Source organism: Larus michahellis, chromosome 7 (assembly GCF_964199755.1).
Source record: "Larus michahellis chromosome 7, bLarMic1.1, whole genome shotgun sequence".
NCBI classification, from domain to species: Eukaryota; Metazoa; Chordata; class Aves; order Charadriiformes; family Laridae; genus Larus; species Larus michahellis.
Window position 1 is genome coordinate 39,744,042 of NC_133902.1, and position 23,024 is coordinate 39,767,065.

General features: G+C 35.9%; 2 protein-coding genes across 4 annotated transcripts in view; both read left to right on the forward strand.

Moving 5' to 3' along the window:
• The window catches only part of LOC141745991 (sodium channel protein type 1 subunit alpha), a 102,803-nt gene extending 95,632 nt beyond the window's left edge, over positions 1–7,171 (forward strand). The window contains exons 24-28 of the mRNA XM_074593586.1: positions 568–621; positions 968–1,105; positions 2,810–2,914; positions 3,270–3,540; positions 3,885–7,171. Coding sequence (XP_074449687.1) covers positions 568–621; positions 968–1,105; positions 2,810–2,914; positions 3,270–3,540; positions 3,885–5,053 — 1,737 coding nt within the window. The 3' untranslated portion in view covers positions 5,054–7,171. The remainder of the gene's footprint in view (positions 1–567; positions 622–967; positions 1,106–2,809; positions 2,915–3,269; positions 3,541–3,884) is intronic.
• A 2,176-nt stretch (positions 7,172–9,347) lies between these two features.
• The window catches only part of TTC21B (tetratricopeptide repeat domain 21B), a 42,322-nt gene continuing 28,645 nt past the window's right edge, over positions 9,348–23,024 (forward strand). For all 3 annotated transcript variants that reach the window (XM_074593589.1, XM_074593591.1, XM_074593590.1), the window contains exons 1-11: positions 9,348–9,460; positions 9,656–9,785; positions 10,816–10,926; positions 11,952–12,118; positions 14,377–14,499; positions 16,477–16,634; positions 17,031–17,115; positions 18,685–18,783; positions 19,394–19,586; positions 20,639–20,736; positions 21,230–21,430. In XM_074593589.1, coding sequence (XP_074449690.1) covers positions 9,440–9,460; positions 9,656–9,785; positions 10,816–10,926; positions 11,952–12,118; positions 14,377–14,499; positions 16,477–16,634; positions 17,031–17,115; positions 18,685–18,783; positions 19,394–19,586; positions 20,639–20,736; positions 21,230–21,430 — 1,386 coding nt within the window. In that variant the 5' untranslated portion in view covers positions 9,348–9,439. The remainder of the gene's footprint in view (positions 9,461–9,655; positions 9,786–10,815; positions 10,927–11,951; positions 12,119–14,376; positions 14,500–16,476; positions 16,635–17,030; positions 17,116–18,684; positions 18,784–19,393; positions 19,587–20,638; positions 20,737–21,229; positions 21,431–23,024) is intronic.

Below are 23,024 nucleotides of genomic sequence, written 5' to 3' on the forward strand. Positions count from 1 at the left end.
ATCTCAGAACATATCTGAGGGATCTAGCCTATGTAAAACACAATAAAATATATTTAACGTGAAAATAGAATTACTAAATCGGGTAAAGACGTTCAAAGTATAGACAATTCCAAATTCTGATTGATAGGAAAATACTGTTTCTGAGCTGATCAAATTTTTGGTTCCCTTTGGTTGCCACCTTTCTGACTGATATGAGAGGGAGTGACTACACGTCAGTCTTCATTGGTGGCATCTCCATTACACAAGGCTACTTCTCAGCTGTACATAGCCTTTGCAGCTGACGTGATTTGATGCAAATTTAGTCCACTGAAATGACACTGCATTCTATCATTTGTGATAATTAGAAATAAGTTAATTATGCTTACTGCTTAAAATGTTCATATAGAGACGAAATAGGCAGATACACAGCAGTGTATTTGATGAGCAGCTATGAAGAAAGCCAAGAGACAAAATTATCTAGAAATCTTATGTTATGCTAATTATTCCTGGTGCTGAACTCAGTTGCTGGAAATAATTATATGAATGGTCTTCAAGCTCTATGCTTAAACAGGTGTGTACTGTTTACAGGCTACATTTAAAGGCTGGATGGATATTATGTATGCAGCAATTGACTCAAGAGATGTAAGTACTGCCAATATTTTAAATTATCTTTTTTTCTTGAGGTCTGTCTATCAACAAGTGTGTATTTATATATCTTCCAAAAGCAATTAATATCCATACAATAGAATGAAATAAAGTTAAACTAACTAATATGAGATTCTGCTGTACAAAATTGTGGAAAACTGAATGCAAGTGGCCACATGCTGTCAGTAATAGATGGAATGGACCAAATGCATTGATAAAAGTGACAGGAGTATTGTCCAAACACAAAATATTAAGGACATTTTGCCCAAGGTTGCTGTTTGTTCCGTTGAAATTTTCACATGAAATCTTAGGAATGATATTTCCCTCTTTTTTTTTTGGTTAGGTATTACAGCAACCCAAGTATGAAGACAACCTGTACATGTATTTGTATTTTGTCATCTTTATAATTTTTGGGTCTTTTTTCACCCTGAACCTGTTCATTGGTGTCATTATTGATAACTTCAATCAGCAAAAAAAGAAGATAAGTATTTTTTCATTTCTCTTCTAAAAATATTCTGAAATATTCCATTTTTGCACATGCATGATATATGGAATGTAAACCCAAGGTTTGTTCAAAATTGAAAAAGCTGAAGTATATTAGGATATAAAATCCAACAAATATGTAATATGCATTAACATCATAAGATTTCACATTGTAGTGAATGGGACAGAGCCAGCTGTTTTCAATGTCCAGTCCAGTTTAGTCTTCCTCAAGTCATCTGCTTTTCCATGCCTAAACTTCATGAAATCTCCTTACATAATCAAACCTGTGATTTAGGCCTCTACATTAAAACACTCATAATTTCTTGATTTTTTTTCTGCTTGATTTGTAATGACTCTATCAGACAGAAAAAAAAATACCTGGTTAGGAAAAATAAAGCATTATTTCATCACACTACTACAGATGCTGTTTTAATGATCCCAAGTATTCAAGTTCTATTTTGTGGCACTGAACAATCTCTACAGAACAGGAGTGATTTGTAACTACCTCAGGGCCTTTTTTTATTGTTTCATAGTACAGATGTAGATAATCTTACTGGTAGAGACGGTCTGACTATCAGATGCTCATCTTTAAAATTATTTTCTGTAAGTAGATAAGGTAATGAAAGCCAAAGGACAAAACCAGCTATGAATTACTAGTTTCATTTTACCTTACTGGACTTCATTCACTTTCTTTGGGTTTATGTTACTAATGAGAGATGCTAAGTAAGATTTTTGGAAGCCGTACATGCTAGAGGCCTAAGAGGTATATGGTTAGGGAGCCTGTCCAGTGTATGGTGCGTGCATTCCCATGTCTTCAAGCTTCCCAAACACTCGTCCACAAAGGACTGCATTCAGTCCTGTGTGTTCATAGACATTCTTGGAATTAGAGATGTCTGCAAGTATCTTTTATCCAGGAAAAATTTACTTCAAGAGGTATGTGGAGTCTGATGGGCTTTCATTTAAGCTGTCTCTACAAGAAAGTTACTATGGGCAATGCATTTTGGTTAGGTTGCCATGAAAGACCCATAATTCTCTCTTTATCTTCACTGTCAGGACTCCAAAGGCCAGTTCTGGTTTTTGCTAAACAGAACTTCATTGAACATGGAAGCTAATAAAGATAAAAGAATTAAAAGAGAGCATTTTGCTGTTAACAGTATCAGGAGTGCTTCAATCTTCAGCTCAGTTTCTCCAAAGTCTGATAATCCATCTTCTCGAAAACCTTGAAGACTTTGAGTCCCAATGCTAATGTTGTGATTGTTAAAGTAGAGATACCTAAAGCACTAACTTACTCATGTATTGAAAACCTGACTTTGTTTGCTTCTTTTTTTTCACTAAAATCGCAGTTCAGAAGCGACAGTACAAAGCAGCCCAGACTATTTGAGCTTATTTCAGATGCTGTTTACTGTACCTCTTCCTATAAAAGAAGAGAGGTACTGAAAAGGATTTCTTGGAGTTCAAGGAAAATAACTGTAGAAAAACGCTGCATTAGTGTTTTTTGTGAGATACAGTACTGGATGTCCAGACAACTTCTGGACTAAATGCTTAGATTACAGACAGCTGCATTTGATAGATATGACATTTTTCCCAATTCAGTCTTCTTGATTTTTGTGAAATAAACAAATGAATCACATTTCTCTCTCAGAGTTTTTTTCAACACTGCATATAAATGTGATTATAACCAATTCTGATTTCATGTTTTTACTTTGGAGGTCAAGACATATTTATGACAGAAGAGCAGAAGAAATACTACAATGCAATGAAAAAGCTGGGATCCAAAAAGCCACAAAAGCCTATACCAAGACCAGGGGTAAAATTGTTTATATACATCAGACCAATAGCTACTTACAAACAGCTCATTTTTATTGATAGAGAGACAGCAGAAATATGCCGTGTGAAAATTATCATTAACTAGTGTGTCAGTCAGCAAAAATGTAAGCACAGTAAAAAAATTTATTTTTCCCATGCAACCATTTTATGTGTTACTATACAAACAAAGGAGGCTGAACTAAACTGCTGTATTCACTTTAATTTGCCTACTCAAGATCACTAGTTACATTTTGATTGAAGTCTTATAGGCCTAACTGCATGTATTTTTCTTCTAACAGGAAGAGAAAAACAATTACAGTTTGTATTGGATGTTTCTTTTTTTCTTTTCCCCTCAGAACAAATTCCAAGGCATGGTCTTTGATTTTGTGACACAGCAAGTCTTTGACATTAGCATCATGATTCTTATTTGTCTTAACATGGTTACCATGATGGTAGAAACTGACGACCAGAGTAAAGAAATGGAAAATATTTTATACTGGATAAACCTGGTGTTCATTGTCCTTTTCACTGGAGAATGTGTCCTGAAATTAATTTCACTTCGCCATTACTACTTTACTATAGGATGGAACATTTTTGATTTTGTAGTTGTCATTCTCTCAATAGTAGGTAAGTCTTGGTTTTTTAAACTAAAAAGAGGGTAAAATGATTATAAGGTGAACTTGTACTCAAATAGAGCTATATGGTTGGCCTTTGCCATTGCAAGGTTTACAATTAAGTCATGCAACTTTTCATTTTATGTAATAATTTACCTAAATGTACCATCAAAACTGTTCTAATCATTCAATATATATTGCACTTACAAATATTATGTATAACTGATATAACAGAATCTACAGAACATCTTTAATTGCTACAAAGAACCACCAATTTTAAAACTATTTTTCTAAATTTCTACTATGATATGGAGACTAAGTGTTAATGTGTCTTGGTTTTATTTTTTTCTGTTTTAGGTATGTTCTTAGCTGAGATGATTGAGAAATATTTTGTGTCCCCCACACTATTCAGAGTGATCCGACTTGCCAGAATCGGTCGAATCCTGCGTCTCATTAAAGGCGCTAAGGGAATCCGCACTCTGCTTTTTGCTTTGATGATGTCTCTTCCTGCTTTGTTCAACATTGGTCTGCTGCTGTTCCTGGTCATGTTTATCTATGCGATATTTGGCATGTCCAACTTTGCCTATGTTAAGAGGGAAGCTGGGATTGATGACATGTTCAACTTTGAAACGTTTGGCAACAGCATGATCTGCCTCTTTCAAATTACCACATCTGCTGGCTGGGATGGTTTGCTCGCCCCAATTCTGAACAGTGGGGAGCCAGACTGTGACCCTAACAAAGCCCATCCGGGGAGCTCCGTGAAAGGCGACTGCGGCAACCCTTCTGTTGGGATCTTCTTCTTTGTCAGCTACATCATCATCTCATTTCTGGTAGTGGTGAACATGTACATTGCTGTGATTTTGGAGAATTTTGGTGTTGCCACTGAAGAAAGCGCTGAACCCTTGAGCGAGGATGACTTTGAGATGTTCTACGAAGTCTGGGAGAAGTTTGATCCTGATGCAACACAATTCATGGAATTTGAGAAATTGTCTGATTTTGCAGCAGCACTTGAGCCTCCTCTTCATCTACCCAAACCAAACAAAGTCCAGCTTATTGCAATGGATCTGCCCATGGTAAGCGGCGACAGAATTCACTGCCTTGACATCTTGTTTGCTTTCACAAAGCGTGTTTTGGGGGAAAGTGGGGAGATGGACGCCCTCAGAATACAGATGGAAGATCGGTTTATGGCATCCAATCCTTCAAAAGCTTCCTATGAACCAATTACAACCACATTAAAACGAAAACAGGAGGAGGTATCTGCTGTCATTATTCAACGGGCTTACAGACGTCACCTTTTAAAACGAACAGTAAAACAAGCTTCCTTCATCTATAACAAAAATAAAACCGAAGGAGGCGCTGGTCTGGGTCTGAAAGATGAAATCCTTATTGACAAGTTAAATGAAAACTCATTTACAGAGAAAACCGATATAACTGCATCAACAGCAGTTTGTCCACCTTCTTATGATCACGTAACAAGGCCAGTCAAAGAAAAACATGAAAAGGAAGATAAAGGTGGTCAGAAATAAAATCAACTAGCGAGCAAAATCATCTATGTGCAAAATAGTTCTAGCCTGTAAGGATCGTGTGTTTGTGTCAACAGGACTCCTGCTGGAGGTCTATGCCAAACTGACAATTTTTACAAATATACTGTTCATTAAAGGTCAGTGCCTATTAAAAGACAGTGACCCCTTGTCAGTGACTGTGACTGTGATATGGGGAAACAACCTTGACAGGAGGTTACTGTTCTCACTACCAGCTGACACTGCTGAAGAGGAGAGAAAAAATGGCTACTCAGACTGTAGGGACCAGTTAAAGGGGTGCAAACAAAGTATTTGTGTGTTTAGCATAAAACAATACAGTAACTGTATCCACTGTTCGCATTTCAACTGCCATATACATCATATTTTTACAAAATCTGTGTTGGTGGATTCATCTTATTTTTATTCATATGTTGTTTATTATATGTGACTATTTTTGTAAATGGGGCTTCTGTTGGGGAAGGGGATTAAGTACACCTTTACAGGTACAAGGGCCAGGTGTTCTATTATACAACTAGTATACACACAGAAATGATCTGCATGAAGGCATGCTGCACTTATAGATCATGCATGAAAATAACATTAAGTCACAAAGAACAAAAGATTTTTTTTAGCGCAGTGTTTCTGGAAAGGAGTAACAGAATTTGAGGTGCTTAATTAATGTATTCATGTTGTATCATGTCCTAATAAGTCTTGGTATACCTGTAAAGTCCCCTGTAACTCACAAGAACAGCAGAGACGGGTTATTTTTTGCACAGACCATTAAGTTTCAGAGAGTGCAAACTTCTTTCTAGGTCTGGAGTAAAGGATTTTGTCCTTGTCGAATGTCTTTCTGCATACAAATAGTAAATGAATCTGCCTCAGCCCGCCAAATTGATCAAAAAGATCCCTTTATAAAGTTGTTCTGCTTTATCCTGCAGTATTGTTTAGCCATCTTCAGCTCTCAGTAAGGTTGATGTTGTTGTACATGTTAATGAAAAGCCCTCTGCTCTGTAAATAGTAATTTTTAACCTGTGGTGCATGTTTGAGCAAACAGATAATGACCTAAGCACATTTATTGCATCAAATATGTACCACAATAAGTGTAGTGTGCAAGCGTTCAACAGGTAAAATTACGTATTATCTACCATTATAGATAGTTTGGATGCTATCAATGCATGTTTATATTGCCTATGCTGCTGTTCCTTTGAATGTCCAGGATTCTTAAATATGGGAAGCCATACATCAGAGCTAAATAAAATAAACTACTCAACAAGACCTCATTCCTCCATACCATTAAGCAATATTTTGCAGCGATTTAGGAGCTTATTTATTTTACATTTTTGAATTTTCAGTGAAAAGCATATAGTGTATATCCAAACTGTACAGACATGTTGAAAACTACTCAACCTGTTGAAAATAATGTTAGAATTTTATAAGCAAATATAAATACTGTAAAAATCATTTTATTTTATTTTTCAGCATTATGTACATAAAACAAGAAATGAATTTTATCTTCAGGTTGATGTCACACCATTTTTGTTACTTTCTGTCCATAGCACTTTTTCACAGAAGAACTCCAGAGAACAAGATATAACTAAGAGAAAGGATAGCTGTACGTTCTTATTTTTTACAATATTTGCAAACATGTCAATACTTTTTGCAAAATGAGTTCATAATTTGCTTCTAAAAATCTAAGTTTTTTTGCAGTTGGGAAATGGTGTAAAGTTCAAATTGAATGTCTAAGCAGTGCCTGCATCATATGTTTTCAGATACAACCTTTCTTTCACAGAAATCTTTTCTCTTAAGAGAAAAAGATCTTAATCTTTTCTCATCTTTACTCACAGATTTTTTTTTTATTCATGCTGCATTAGAACTGTTCTAAATATTATCTTGAGTCCACAATATTTTTTCACAAAGAGAAAGTAGCAAAATTGTATAATCCAACACATCAGGACATTTTATGTTTCTTACGCAGGAAAATTAAATATAGATTACTTTTATTAAAATTATTGACTAATACTGTATTAGTGAACTGCATGCAGGAAAATGCTACTACTACCCTAACTGATGCTAAAAAACATTATTAATACGCCAAAATAATAAAGATTACATTTTTTTATTGTATGTTCCTTTTGTCTTTATTATCTTACATTTATATTAAAAAGGTGTGCTTCTAAAAGCAGAGAATGGGAGGATACTGAAACCCTTTACAGCCAGCTACCCTGTTCTTCCACGTAAGCAAATCTTTGGGACTTGCTTGTTAATCACCAACTGGGGATTTCTAGTTCAATGCATGTCAGACACTGAGCACGGTGATTCTGCATGTATCAACAGCACTGCCCTGAGTAACTTCACGAGTTCACGCAGCAGCTCCGTGCAGTGGGGTACCCAACCGTCAAATGCCAGAGCTGTCCTGAGGGTGTCCCAGGAGGCATTTACAGGAATGAGAACTGAGCATTCATGAGTTTACAAAGAGAAGGTGAGGAGTGAAGACAGTACTAGATGCTTGAAATTCCCCAACTTGGATTATGATAACCAGTGCATTCTTGCCGTTACTATTCACAAATAGGCTATGCTACATCTTGTATTCAAGGGCATTTCTGAAAAAAGTGAAGCAGTATTGGAGTGAATAACCATTGGTCTTTTCCTCAGGAGTTTTTAAGAATCTCTCTGGAAGCGCCATGTTCCTAGAAGCTATCATTTGTGGATACTGGTATGGAAAAAGGCAAGTGCAGCTGGAAAGTGGGCCTGTTGGTTATTCCTTACCAATTGCTTCAGTAAATTTCTGAAAATGTTCATTTTATATGCTTACATAATTTTATATTGCACTCCTCTATAACTTACATTGAAAACACTCAGCGGTGAATACTGGACTTAGTATAGAACAAGTTTATGAGCAATTGTATTCTGTATGCCTGCTTGGTTGCTAATGCACAAATAAAATCTCGTAGCGTCTTCCCTGAAATTCATCACATATCTGTCAAGGGAGGAAAATGTTTCTCCTTCAAATTGTTCCGACATGCATAATGAAAAAAAAGCCTAAAAGTTTTGATAGAAAAGCGTATGTATCAAAATTGAAAGATGAGTATTTTCAGATGAATATGTAAACAATGTCTTAAAAGTTTATCTTAAAAGGTATGTAAATTATCCACAAACTGACAGGAATAATAGACTGCTTGAAAAGTAAGGTAGTAAATTGAATAATATTTTTTAATATTCTATACACAGCTTTTTTAAACTTTGCCTTTCTCAGGGAAATAGTTTTGAGATAAATGAAAACTATGCCACTGTCGCTGTAGATCACAGGCCATGGCCATGCAAAAATACTTGTTTCTCCTACCTATTTTAGGTTCTCAATGCTGCGGAAGTCGAAATGTTACTTTAGAACAAGTAGACCATCACTTAAACGTAACAGGAAATTTTGAGGACCATCTTGGCCAACGAGGGAAAACAAATATGCTTACTTACTACTTCTTTGGCACCTTCCTGACCCTGGGGATACGGATAGTGCCATGTGTGATGAATTTGTTAGGAAAGCTTGCTCTGAGCCCTCTCCGCTAGAAGAATCGGGTTCACCGACTAATTCAGTGCAAGATGGGTTCACTTCCTTCTACTAAATGGCATTCTTGATGGTTTTGATGTTGGACGGACAGCACAGCTGCTCTAAAGGAGCTTACCTTTAGAATTTACCAACGTTTGCGTGTTTCTGGTGTCTAGAAATGACGACTGAGGATGCTTTCACCTCCAGGGGGAAACCTGGATTGTACTAGTCTTTGCAGCTCTGTAATCCTAGGACGAAAGAAAAAGAAAAAAAGACACAAAAAACCAAACACCACCACCCCCCCCCAAACTCTGTATTTGATTTTACCCCATTACTATTCCATTTCTACAGAAAAGCTTCACATACTTTGAAGCGCTCACTATTGAGATACATTATGAAAAATATGGAGTGTGCGCCTCCTAGTCTTGTGTCCAGCCAAAAAAAAAGCAAGAAAATAAACTAATTCTCAAAGCTTTCCATTCAGCATTCGGCCAGTGACGGACTAACTGATGCAAGGTCCCCGGAGGGAGGGCCCCGAGACAGCCCCCCTCGGCCGACAGGGGGCGCCACACCCCCCAGCACCGCCCGCCAAGGCGTGTTCAAACCCCGCCTCTCCCCCAATGGTACGGGGCCTCCCCTCCGGGCGGTCCCGCCCCCGTCTCCCGAGAGCCCAATGAGCCGCCAGAGACATCCCGGCGTTTTCCATAAGTTTTTCTTCCCGTGTCTCTCCCGCCTCCTTTCCCTCCGAGCCAATGGCCGTGGGTGCTCCTGCAAGCCAGCCAATAGCAGCGTGCGGCTACGCGCTCCCTCACCCTTCCGCGGGCCCCCCTCAGCGGCGCTGGGTAGCAACTATGGACGCCGAGGTGCAACAGGTAACTGCTGCCGCCCGGCGCCCTCCCGCTCCGGGCCTCTCCGCGGGTGTGGGGCCGCGAAGGGCTGGGGCCGCGCAGGGGCCCCTGGAGGGGGCGGTGGAGCCGGAGGCGAGGGCGAGCGGCCAGGCGGGACTGGGCCGTCCCGTCCCGTGGTGAAGTGTTTGCGCGAGTGACCAGAGGCCGTCTCTCCCGCAGGCCCTGCTCAATTATTACTGCCAAGAGGGCTACTTCCACCACGTCCGGGCTGCGGCGGATGAGGCGCTGGGGCGGCTGGGCAGCGATCCGGTGTTCCTTTTCTACCGGGCCTACGGCGCCCTGAGGGGAGGTAACGCGGGGCTGGAGAGCTGGGTGTTGTCTCCTGTCCCTTCGCCGCCCTCCTAAAACGCTGGTCTTCCTGGTGTCACAAAATGCAGTCTTTAGCCTGCTACGCAGAAAGAAACCAATATTACAGAGTCTGAATGTTTTCCTTGTTGAGACGATTGCCAGTGTTTCACGAACTGTCACACACACACACACAGTTTGAATGAAACTGATGGAGACCACATAGTGCTGAAGTGAGAAATAATGAGTGTCTCTTTATTTGTTTCTTTTTAAATGGTTACATGAACGTGGCTCAGGTGAATGGGTTCCTTGGAAGGAATTTGAGCCCTGTTTAAATGCCCATTGCATTGTATCACAAAGGTAAATTTGCTTGTTCTAGCTAATATTTCTTGCTTCAGTGCAGCTGTATCTAACTTTATAATATTCACCTGCCACAGAGGAGCTGACAGTTAACACCTATGAGGAGGATCTTTGTGTACATTAAACAGTTTTGAGATGTTTATTTTGCTAAATCCATATTTCAAGCATGTCCCAGAATACTAACAAGTAACCCAAAGTGGGGGAGGGCAAGGAAGGATTGAAAAGATTTTGAGGTGCTGTATCTGTTCCCAAACTCACTGAATTTTTTTTTTAGTCTGTTTTACGTTCCGATTTATCAAGATCTTGTCTCTTCTAATGGTATTCAAAAGATTCACACAAACAAGGCAAAAGTCCTGGCTATATAAAGAAACAGTGCCCTGTATAAAACAAATAATAAAGATTATTTTCATCTTTATGGCAGTTGGCAGAACTAGCACATAACTCCTTTCAAGTTCTCAGCATTGAGATGCTTTTTTCTTTCTTATGTCTGTTTGAAAGACTTGCACAAACAAGTGAAAAGGGATGTGTGAATAATGAAGGAAGTTATGAAGAAAGTGTTATCTAAAACACAGAAGAAAAGATTGAGGGAAAAATTTAAGTCAGTTTGAGGTTTTGATGCTGATATTCTTTGTCTTGAAAAATGTTATAGCCTATTCTACACTTGTTTTCACTAGGTGACATCCAAGAGGGTATTCGACAGTTGGAGTCTATTAAAAGCAAACAGGAGGTGTCACTTTGTACAATGATGGCTCTGATTTATGCCCATAAAAAGAGCCCTAATCCAGGTATGCTCATTAAGACAATACTGCTTTATGCTTTAAACAGCTGTGTGAGATCTGAGAGTCGTAGACTAATTCTACCTAACTTAAAAAGGTATGCTCCAGCTTTGCATTTGACATAATATCTATTACTGAATTGAGTGACACTTGTCAAGATTGTAAACAAAAATACCAAAACGCAAAACTGTAAAGAGTAAGACTGAATGTTAAAACACAAAAAAACCCCACACATCTGAGTTATCTACCATGATGAAAAATCTTTTATGGGGAAAAAAAAAGATATTTGAGTCAAGCTGCTTGGGATTGTTGTTCTGTTTTGTCTGATATGTGTACTTTTGAGCAGAACTGCAATTTAAGAAGTCACTAAACCTGCGCCATTTCTGTCTTTCAAATTACCCTGACCTTACAAATGGGGAAAAGAATTTTGCAAACATTGGTGTTCCTTTCTCCAATCTAAAAAACGGGGTTATTTTGTTAAGTGTATATTCTCAAAAACACAGTTGATTTATCAGGTAAATGGAGTTGTCATTAAACTATTGGCCTGTTATCTTCCTGCCTGTGCAGATTTAACTATTACTGACTGTTTTGTTAAGCAGTATGATGTGAAACAGCTCTAATGACATCACTCTTATTTGAGTCCCTAAGGATTAATAGTGTAGGGCAGCAAAATCAGCATGCATTTCAAGACTGCCTGAGAAAGACATGGCCGTAAGAGTCAGACATTTGATTTTAATGGCTCCTAAAGAAGGACCTGAAATGAATGTGCGTAAAGAAAATATTTGGCAGTAAGTCCCACACACCAAATGAAATTTCTATATGGGGTTAACCTGATGAGAGCAACTGACAATAAGGATGTAGTGAGGATGTAAGAAAATGAGCTTTAGTGTTAAGAAACGCATCACACATTTTCCAGGGATTCTGGAGGTAAATCATCTTGTGTTCAGCATTTTAATACTGCTCTACAGTTAAATGTAGATATTTGTGGTATTTTGAGATGCTATCAACAAAAGTTCTGAACAAAACCTTTTCAGATCGAGATGCTATTCTAGAATTGGATGCCAAAATGAAGGAGCAACGTAAAACAGCAGGACAGCAGGCTCTCTACTTTGCTGGCTTATTTTTGTGGCATCTTGGTCGTGAGGACAAAGCCCGTGAATATGTTGATAGAATGATCAAAGTTTCTGGTGGTGGTAAAGAGGTAACTTTTTTTTCCTGTATAAAATAGTAATAGTACCGTGTATTCTGTGAGGGTAGACGTATTGCTCCAATGCTGTTTAGAGGTTTTCTTTAACTGCTTTGTGTTCTAATACTTTCTTTCTTAATGTCATACATTCATTTGGCAGGGCTGAGTAGAATTCCCGTAATTATTTCTTTGTCCGCCAAGTATTCATTTTCACTTAAGAAATGAGAGGGCTACGTTGACCAGTGGAAATAATATGTAGTTATGCCAATTTTGCCACTTTGATACTGAGCATCATAATTCCTAGCAAAAACTAAATGTAGGAGTCTCACTAGAGGGAGACACCTGTTTTGAATCAGAAGATTTAAAAATACCCAGAGTATTGGGGATTTAAATTTTCGGCAGTTGTTAAAGGCAAAATTTGCATGGGTTTTTACTGAATGTGGTTTATTTTAAAATATGTTTAAGTGTTGTCTGTAACAGTGTCTTCTGCATTTATATACAGACATCAAAATTGACTAGAATCTTTAAAGATTAAGGAGGTTTGTGAAAACATACTGTGGTTTTTTTTAAAGGAGATATTTAGCTTCGATTCAAGGAGAGGAAAAACCAAAAATAACTTTTTTTTTTGTCATCAGACATCTTCAAGGCAGAGCTGTTACTTGAATGCATAATTGTTCTATTATGACACTAGTATTAAACACAAATGTTTCTGAATTGTTCCTCTGTGTGGTTCAGTACATTGCTCAATTTGTAATCTACAGTTTTATGGTTTGTATGATGTTATCTGGGTTAGCAATCTGCAATTATTCTAAACAAACATTAATTGCCGAAATTACATTATGAATTTAAGTAATGGCTTAGGTTTTGAACTATCACTAATAATTAAAATGAGTAGTTATTTTAAATTACTGGCTAATTTTTACTAATTAAGAAATAATTAAAGATATCACAAAGCATTAATACATTATTTTCTAAATAGACTAAGGATATGCCATTTACTGCCTGGTAAACTAGCAGTATTTCTGACTTTGCTAATTGAAACTGTAGTAGTTGGGTTTTGTTTGCTTGTTTTTGATTTTAAGAGACATTGTTTGGGAATGTTGCTTAGTAGGAAATATTTCCAGCTGAAGTATTTAATGTATTTGAAATAATTAACTTATTTTTTTTACAGAGGGACGGGCACATACATAAAAATGTGCATTAGCATTTAAATGCATAGAAAACAAATAGTTTTCCTTTTCTAAGTTTACTTAGACTTATCCCCTTATCCCTTTTCCTAGTTTGACAATACAAAGTTATGTGTACTTCAGATTTTTGTGAGGTGGTTAGGGGTGCTTAAACTTTGTGAAATATGATTTGCTTAATATATGCAGTTCGTTTTGATAAAATACTCTATATACTCCTTTTACAGAAGTAAAATAACTCCCATTTTTCTAGAATGCCTGAGTATATGAATTTCATCTGGTTCCTGTTGCATAATAAAATTATGACCCTGATGGTTAGCAATTACAAAATATGGCTCTTCTACTAACCTTTGAGCTTTAAATGCATGATTCACTACTTTAATTTTATGTTATGAAAGAGCTAGTGATATTTTATAGTTTAAATATTTGTTTTGATGACAATTATAATTTGTTTAAATAATGCAGCACTTCAAAATAGATTTGATTTACTTAAGCGATAATTAAGTATCTGAAACACATAAGAGAAATAAAATTCATTAATCACAAGTAATAATTTCTTCAATGAAAAGACACACTTCACCTTTTAAAAAGGTCTAAGTACTGTTTTATTTTATTTTTTGATAATACTATTGGGGATTTGAAAAATGTCAGATCTTTTGCCCTTCGCACACAGTTTTTTCTTTTTAATCAGACAATAGAAAAAAAAAAACACCACCCCATGTGTTTCTCAGTATTTCGTATAAACAAAATCTTAAGAAAATATTCTGCGGAAATATTTGCAGTCTTATGCTATCAGTTCTGCAAGGTTTTGTTCTGTCTGCTGAGCATGTTAGACTAGTTCAGTGCCATTGTTTGGTTTTTTTAATCCTGTAAGTAAATATACTATTTGGTTAATTTCATGCTGGAATGAATTACTAATATTTTAGGCTATGCTGTAGACTGGTTATAATTTCAAATACATTTTTAATAGCTAAAAATAAGTACTTTAAGTCCTACTTTATTTTTAGGTTATTTCTACTTATTACTGTATCTAGTATACTTTTTTACTACCTAGTTAGCAAAGAATTCCAATTTATATTTTGTTTACAGGGGTTGATTTTGAAAGCGTGGCTTGATCTCACCTGTGGGAAAGAAACTCACATTAAAAAAGCCGTGAAATACTTTGATGAAGCACTGCAGGAAGGCAATGATGTTTTTGCTCTGCTTGGTAAAGTAAGTTTATTTCATGATTCTAACAATTTCTAAATGTCATGTTAGTCTTGTAGAGTGATTAGAGAGATGCTGAGAATACTTGTCTATTATAAGTGAGCTTGTTCAAGGAGTAGAAATATAGCTCAGTCATGCTGGTTTTGTTCAGAGGAGGAGACTAGGTTTTAGCAGAAATGAAGTTTGATTTGTAACATTGTTGAAGGCATGTAAAACAGTTATCACACAAATTGATTACTAGCACAATAGAATTATACTGACAGTTGTGTTTCCTGTGGTAGACAGCCCATTTTAAATATTTTATAGTTAATTTTAACAAGTAGGGGATTTCGTAAGACTTCTTACTTTGTAGATTAAGACAAAAGGGCATACCTGGGTTGCAGTTATGTACGCTGTGTCTGTTACCATGTACATAATTATGAATTTCTGGGGAGTTCTTGTTGTATTATTACATTTATCTATTATAAAACATTGGTGCAGTGGGATAGTACTTCACTAAATACAATGTATACCTTTGTTTTTCTTTTTTTTTTTTTTTATGAACTGGAGCTGGTAACTGTTTCGTCCCACACATCTGTACGTCCTTTCAGTATGTTACAGTATGTTAAAATTATGTGGCTGGCTTTTTTTTTTTCTTTTTCCCCTTGGAATAAAATTTGCTACCAGATGATACTTTAGGCTCTGTTAAACAGCAGTGTGAAAGAGAAAGGTATGTGTTAAATACAATCAGTCTAAATGTATATTGAGGTTATGACTTTATTATATGTGCAAACCCCCCCGGTTTTATTCATGTGTTGATACGTTAGAAATGAGGTTTCAAATCACCTGAAAATATAAAAGTATTTGTGATTTCTTTCTTTTTGCACGGGACACCTATCCACATTACAGAATTGCTGAGTGCCATAGCAAAAAAAAAATAGTAGTTAAACATTGGTGTGATCGTCTATAAACGTTGTTAACACTCTTTTTTTAATCGTCATTAGTCTGTTTCAAGTGCTTGTTTTGATTATATTTCATTAAGGGAGTGGCATGAATTGTTTTTACACATTTTTTTGTTTCAGAGTATACTGCTTGTTTATATTACAGACATAGCTAGTTATTAATATGTCTATTTAATATTCTAAAGCTAAATCCAGAAAAAAATTGTTCAATAAAAATAAGACTAAAGTTCAGGAGAGCGTGCACAGGAGTATTTGATTAGGCATATGTACTTGGCTGTGTGTGGACTGTTGAGTTCAATTACCAGTATATCTTAAATTTAGTTACTGCAGTTAGATTTCAGACAGACAGCTATCTTGCTATGGCTTAAGAAATTAACTCTCAAACTACTACATTTGCACCATTTCTATCTCAAAAATATGAAATACAGTGGCATGTACAGTCAGCTGGAATCTGGTCAGTAAAATCAAAGCAAAATATAGGATTTAAGGCCTAAACTGATTTCTACTCAAATTAATGTAAAACTATGATACTTGATACTTCAGAAGTAATTATGTATTTAAGTACCCTGTAAATTGCCTTACAATTAAAGAAATGTTAATGCCAGCACCAACAGCGACCTACTGAGTGTGGATTTTTAGATGGTACATACCTCAGGGCTTGAAAAAATGTTTAATCTGTGGGTTGTGTTCAATATCCTAAAATTATGAGATGCTTTATACAAAGTTATTTAAAACCTAATGAGACATTTTTACTCCTCACTACATCTCTCTGTCTTTTCCTTGCTTGTAACTGACTAGTAACTTGTAAACGCTGAACTGCAAATACCTTTGATACCACACACCAGGTTTTACACATCATCTTTTACTATTTGATTGTTGCAGTATCTGTAGTTGTGGTTGATGCTGAAGTAAAACTATCACTTAAAGAAAGATTTTTCTCTCACTAGCTTTTTTTTCCTGGTTTCTGTATGAAAGAACTTCTGAATCTTCTCACCTATGTGAGTGTACAGGCTTTTGATGTGACTTCTCTTCCTTCCATTAGGCACAGTATTTTGAGGTCCGACAGAATTATTCAGGAGCTCTGGAGACTGTGAACCAGATAATTGCAAACTTTCCAAACTTCATTCCTGCTTTCATAAAGAAAATGAAGCTACAACTAGCCTTACAGGACTGGGAGCAGGCAGTTGAAACGGCACATAGGTTGAGTATGAAGTAGTGCGTTGCTAATTATGGTTTTTGCCATGTTTACACAGTAAGAACACTTTGAAACAAAAGCAGATACGTTTCCATTCATTTTTAATGAATTTGAATGTTAAATCAGTTTTTCCAAAAAAATACATTTAAACTAAATTGTGTTATTAGAACCCAGCCTTCTAATTCTGTGAGAGTCCTACATCAATACGTGAATCCATTTTGGATGGAAGAGGACCTTTTCTGAGATAGGCCTAAAGAAACAAAGGTGTGCTTTCAGTTGAGAGCTATGACTTAAAGTAACTGTGCAGTACAAGTTATTTTATTCTCCTTCTAGGATAAAACAGATGATCAAGCAAAGGTTTTGTTTTGGTTTCTTTACATTAACCTTTTGTTTGGCTTTAGATTATTACAGAAAGATGCCCTCAATTTAGAAGCGATAAGAATGGAGGCCCTGCATTATCTGTGCAGGGAAGGAAATATCTCTGAGGTGAGTCTTCGAAGCAGCAGACTGTTGAGCGTAACCCAGACTTTGTAGGGACTAGATCCCATGTGCTCTATCTTCTTTATCTCTTATTCTCATAAACTTTGTCTTGTCCTGTGCTACAGTATTTATCTGCAGGAAAAGGTATATTCATCTGTTCTGACTCAAATGGCTGTTTTAGTTTATTGTTGGGGTGTTCTATGGATGCCAAGGGAAATACAATTTTTTACTTTTTTGCTTATCCAGAGAAGAGGAGTCAAGCCACACAGAAGTCTTCTCTGGACAGTTAATTAAATCATGTTGATCTGAATCATCAAAGTAATATTTTATTATTTAAATGCTCTTTTTAAAATTCAGAAGATATTGTAAGCCTTCAGTTATTTTTAAGTATTTTATTAATTGAAGTAAGAGAAATAATGAGGTCTTATAGTAATAAATTTTTGGAAGGGGGTCAGAGTCACTTAACAACAGTCTGCAACGTTAGGTTGTATAACCTTCGCTTTGTTCCATCTTTTTTGACAATTACTGGGGGTTTTTTAGCTCTAAGAATTCTCTTTTCCTTCTACTCCCAAGATAATTTCCTTCACAGGGCTATATGCATGTATTTTGTATAAGTAGTGCTTGTGCCATTTTTCAGTAAATTTTAAAATACATTTTCTAAATTGTTAGGAAGAATCATTAAATATTTGTAATATATCTTTTTCTCATTATGCAAAGTTGCTGGTATAATTTAAGTGGAGATTTAGCAAAAAAGTAAAATGTTTTTGGTGTTTTGTAGGTTTTTCAAGTTCTAGAGGAAAAGATACTTTAGGAAGTTTAACACACTTTTAGTTATTGCAAAGAACTCTTTTGTCATTAGTGTATTTATAATCAAATTTAAGTCTTACTTATGCACAATTGTCGGAAATATGGAGAAAGAGTAACAATTGCAGACTCCAGTTTAGTAAAGCCGTCCAGGAATGAAGCTTGCTGGACATGATACCATGTAAACAAAAAATTCTGGGGTAAAAAGTCACATATGACTAAGATTCATGTCTAGAAAAAACTTAAAAAAACAATGGAATTTATCCATGATTCAGTGTCTACATGTAAAATCATATTAAAAAAACCCTATGTACCTTATTATTGTAACCACAGAAATATCTAAAGTACCGTAGGTGGTTTGAGAAACTGTGATGTTAAAAGTCTGAGGATCTAAAGCGTTTTGGTTCTGAGCATGTATGTTTATATCACAGTGAAGCCGGAGCAAGATTCACAGATCAGGGATTCTTCGGACTACCTTGCTTTATGGGACACTTTCATTATATCAGGTTCAGCTCAAGTCTTTCGTTATTTTTTATTTTTTTAGAGCGTGTAAAGAGGACATGTGATCTACTTTATTGTCACTTTACTATTTCAGAGTATTTTTCTAGGAATTCCAAAATAAATCTAACTCTGGGCCCTGAAAACTTCTGAGTTTAAATTTCAAGATATTATTGTATAGTAAAATATTTGATTAGTTTTTAGTGAAAACTGTTCAATTGTCCTAATCCTTTCTTTCTATTACTTATTATGTTACTCCTTTTTTTCTCCAAGGCGTCAGCAAGACTGGGAGACTTAATTAAGGCACTGGACAGGTTAGAACCACATAATTCACAGCTCTTCTGTAAAATGGCTTTAGCTTTCAGTAGAACAGTGAGTATGGTTTTTTGTTTGGTTGTTTTGGGGTTTTTTTAAGCAGCATACAACTAGCTTTATACCCTGACTTTTGTTTTACTTTCTGGTAGACAGATGTTAAATGTCTACTAAAAAGTAGAAGATTGGAGACAATTGAAATAACCTTGTGTATTCTTTGGTAATTACATTTTTTAAAGCTTTGCATTCAGTATGAATTACGATACTGAAGCCATCTCATTTCCAAAAATGTTTTTACAGCTTGCTTTTAAATGAGAAACAGATTTCCCATGAAAATACACTCAATTGTCCACCAACCATATTCTTTATGCAGGAAAGTGACAAGACTAATCATATAGACCTGAAACGGGAGGTTTCTTTAATCTTTATATTTATCAGATTAGTTTTAAGGAAGCATTGAAAGCAACCATTAACTATTCCTTCATTGTATGGTATTGTATATTTATGTTTGAATCCAGTGACACTTTAATGTCACAATTTTTATAGAATTACTACAGATTATATTAGAGATGATGTTGTTTAGACTGCTACAGTGATATTCAGTGTGTTTTTCTAAGTGAATCTGAAAAATAAGAAAAACTTAAGGTTTAAAGATTATTCTTACCATTAGTGTGGTCGAAACCAACTCATCCTTCAGCATACGCAAACCTTAGTTGAAAGAGCGTCTGATTTGGCATCCGACAATGCAGAATTTGCTACTGAACTTGGCTACCAAATGATTTTACAAGGGAAAGTGAAAGAAGCTTTAAAATGGTACAAAACTGCTATGACACTTGATGAAACAAGTGTTTCTGCACTAACTGGTAAGGTCTTACTCTTTCTTCTGATTTTTTTACTGGTCTTAAGACACAGCTGATACTTTTTTTTTATCAAGTTTTCCTACTACTGCTACTAGGAAAATCTAGAACTGTTAGGAGTGTTGGGCAGTACTTCCTGGTTCATGTTATGATGTCTTCCCTGTAGCAACAGTTTCCCTTCACTGGCTATATCTTTTGGCCTTCCTTTTGGAAATGAAACTGTTCTCTTTTAAATTAGAACTCTCAAAGTAATGGCAAGGACAGAGATGTGGCTGTATTATTATTATTATTGTTGTTATTATTATTTATTATTATTTTATTTCTGTAGTGCCTAAGAACTAGAGAACTCTAGAAAAATAAATTCAAGGGCAGTTGATAGAGCAAGCTATCCATGTATGTGTCTAAATTAGATTGAAAAACATAATCAAGTCAAAACATCTGATACTTCTGATATACATGTTATGTTCTTTGGAAAAAAAAAAAAATATTGCTCTTGCTAAAGTCCAGTTGGTGTCAAGAAAATGGAGAGAAAACATAGCATACTTGCATCACAGATTTTCCCCTGCATTTTTTTCTCCTTGACTATGCAGTTGCCTTCTAATCTGAAATTTCAAACATTGAAATGAAAAATTTAGGGGGTAGGAGTGGTTTGTGCGGGGAGTTGGGGAGGTGTGGGTTTTTGTGGTGTGTGTTTGTTTGTTTTTTTTTTTACTTCATTTTGCTTCTTGTACTTGTTCTGAATTTAGAAGCCAGACTTTGTGGTTCTTCTACTTAATCTAGAACCAGTTGAATTTACTGTTTTAAACTTTGTAATATAAGGGATGAGGTCTTTCCATGGAACTGCTTTATGGCATTGCATATATTAATGTATCAATCATTCATCATCTATCCTAAGTATTTCTTATAAAATCTGCATTACCATGAGTCTTTATCTGTTCGTTCTTCTCGTATCCACACTTTATGAAGAGGTTGAGGGAAGAAAAGGTTAATTCTGGAAAACAAAGCTTGTGCTTGACTAGGAAGACAAATCTACAATAAAATACTTAAATATGTTACAGGAATTATCCGTTGTCAGCTAATACAAGGGCAATTAGAAGATGCAGAGCAGCAGTTGGAGTTTCTTAATGAAATTCAACAGTCCATTGGGAAATCTGGGGTAGGAGACATCTTGTTTCATTAAAATACTTTGATTACAGTCTGAATTGTGATCTACAAGCTACTTCATGTTCTGTATTTAAGTCACTTGAGCAGAGCGTTCTTAATGGAATTTCAATTTTTTCTTCCTATCAACTTAAGTTAATGTGCTGCCTAACTCTGCAGCACAAGGCTGTTTGCTTGCAGAGTAAAAACATCATTGCCTTTCTGCAGTGCTTTATCTCTGAAGATAGGTTTGAAATGTCAGGAAGGAAGGGATATTAATTGTTTTTGGGATTTTGTGCTCAAAAAAATATAGAGCTTCTCACACAAATTAAAGGAATGCGTTGATATAATAATCATCAGTGTCACTTACAGTGAACATACTAAATGCCTTACAGTATGCCTCAATATAAAGAAGAAAGGCTAATAATAGTAATTATGTAGTATTGCATGAATAACAGGTGAATGTATCTGGAATATGGAGAATGCCTTATTTCTTTTTTTTTCTGTAGGAATTGTCTTTCTTGCATGCAGTCCTAGCTATGAAAAAACATAAGAGACAAGAAGAAGTTCTTGCCTTATTGAATGATGTTCTGGATACTCACTTTTCATCTTTGCATGGTTTTCCTCTTGGTGTGGAATATTTTGAAAAACTAAACCCTGATTTCTTGCTGGAAATCATTAGGGAATATCTTAATTTTTGCCCAGCACAGGTAAGCAGCTGTAGATTACGTCTGCCTGAAAATGGTAATTATTCATGGATTTAATTTTGAGATCAGTTTATCATGAAGCAAAAATTTAGAAACTTTTCACTCTTAAAATGTGAATTTATTTTAAGTAAAAGTGTGTTTTAAGATATTTGATCAAAATAACTATGAAAATACGTCTTTTGTGAAGTGAACGAGTTGTAATAATGACACGTGAGGAAACTTCGGATCTTTTTTTAATGCACTGTGTGTGTCTATTTGTACGTTTTTAGTATCTCTTTTGATCAGGAAACTGTAACAATACAGTGAAGAGAGCTATCTCCATATGAAACAAGGATGTTCACACTGACTATCCTATTCTTGAAATATTTTTGTCAGCTGAGGATATCTTTTCAACGTACATATGTTCTTCCTGTGTTTCCGTTTCTTTGGTGTGTTGGTAAAAATCAGTGGAATGCTACCTTTTTTTTTTTTATATTATTACTAATCTCAAACAGAAGGCTCACTTAGATGGCTAATTTTCTGTGACTGCAGTTGTTTGTGCTAGTTTTGGCAACAAAGGCATGTAGAACTTAATAAATTGAATGGGGACCTGACATCTCTAAAGCAGAAGAAAAACATTTAAAGTTTCTTTAGAAAGTGTGTTCCTTAAATACGTTGTTCATCTGAAATAGCTGGGAGACAACTCTTGTTATCCTGTCATTAACAGATTCCTAGTCTAATTATAGAACCTTCACATAAATATTTGTTTATGTACAGTTTTAAAATCTTAACATGCAAACAAGTAGTTTTCCATTGTTATGATCTGTCCTACCATCTATAATGAAATGGTAAAGGTTGAAAGTCTAAAACATCAGTAGCAATGACAATTTCATGTCATGGATGCAGAAAAAGCATCATTCTATGAGGTAGTGTCTTGTCTGAAGATTTCCTTGGGGTATATTCCAGAAGTACTTAGTGGTGATGATGGTTTTTAATTTGGAATGAAAACTGTTTTTCCTGTCCATATAATGATTTGTAAAAGAAAAGATAGGCTTTTCCTGAAGTTTCAGTATCTCTTTATTGCAAAAAGGAGTTTGTGGTATTAGAAAGTAAGGAGTTTAGCCAGGTGGTGGATGCTTCCAGTTTGATAGTGGAGGATTGCTGCTTTCCCGGGACATGGGTCCTGTGGAAATGTTAGCTTTGAACAGAACAATCTTTAGATGCCTCTTCCTTTTTTATATATAACAGTTAGCAACTAGCTAAAGTAATAGAGGGAAATGAACAACGTTTCTGATAATGAGCAACTGAAATGTGGTACATTGTACTAGCAGTTTACATGAAACTAGATATTTCTCAGCTTTGTTGAGAAATAGTTTGTTGCTAGCAGTGTGGAATGAGGGTAGGAGGGACAGGACCAGAACCTTTTCTGACACCAGATGTTTATGGACTGACTCTTCAGCTTATGTCAGGTCTAACGCTTTTTATCATCCTTGAAGTCCAGGAGGCTGTCATGTGTTCCTGCTGATATGAAGAAGTTGCCCCCTTAAAATTAAAACATGTCTTTATTTCTTCGCAATGACAGCTTTCGGCTTTTTGGGATGAAGAAAATAGCAATGAT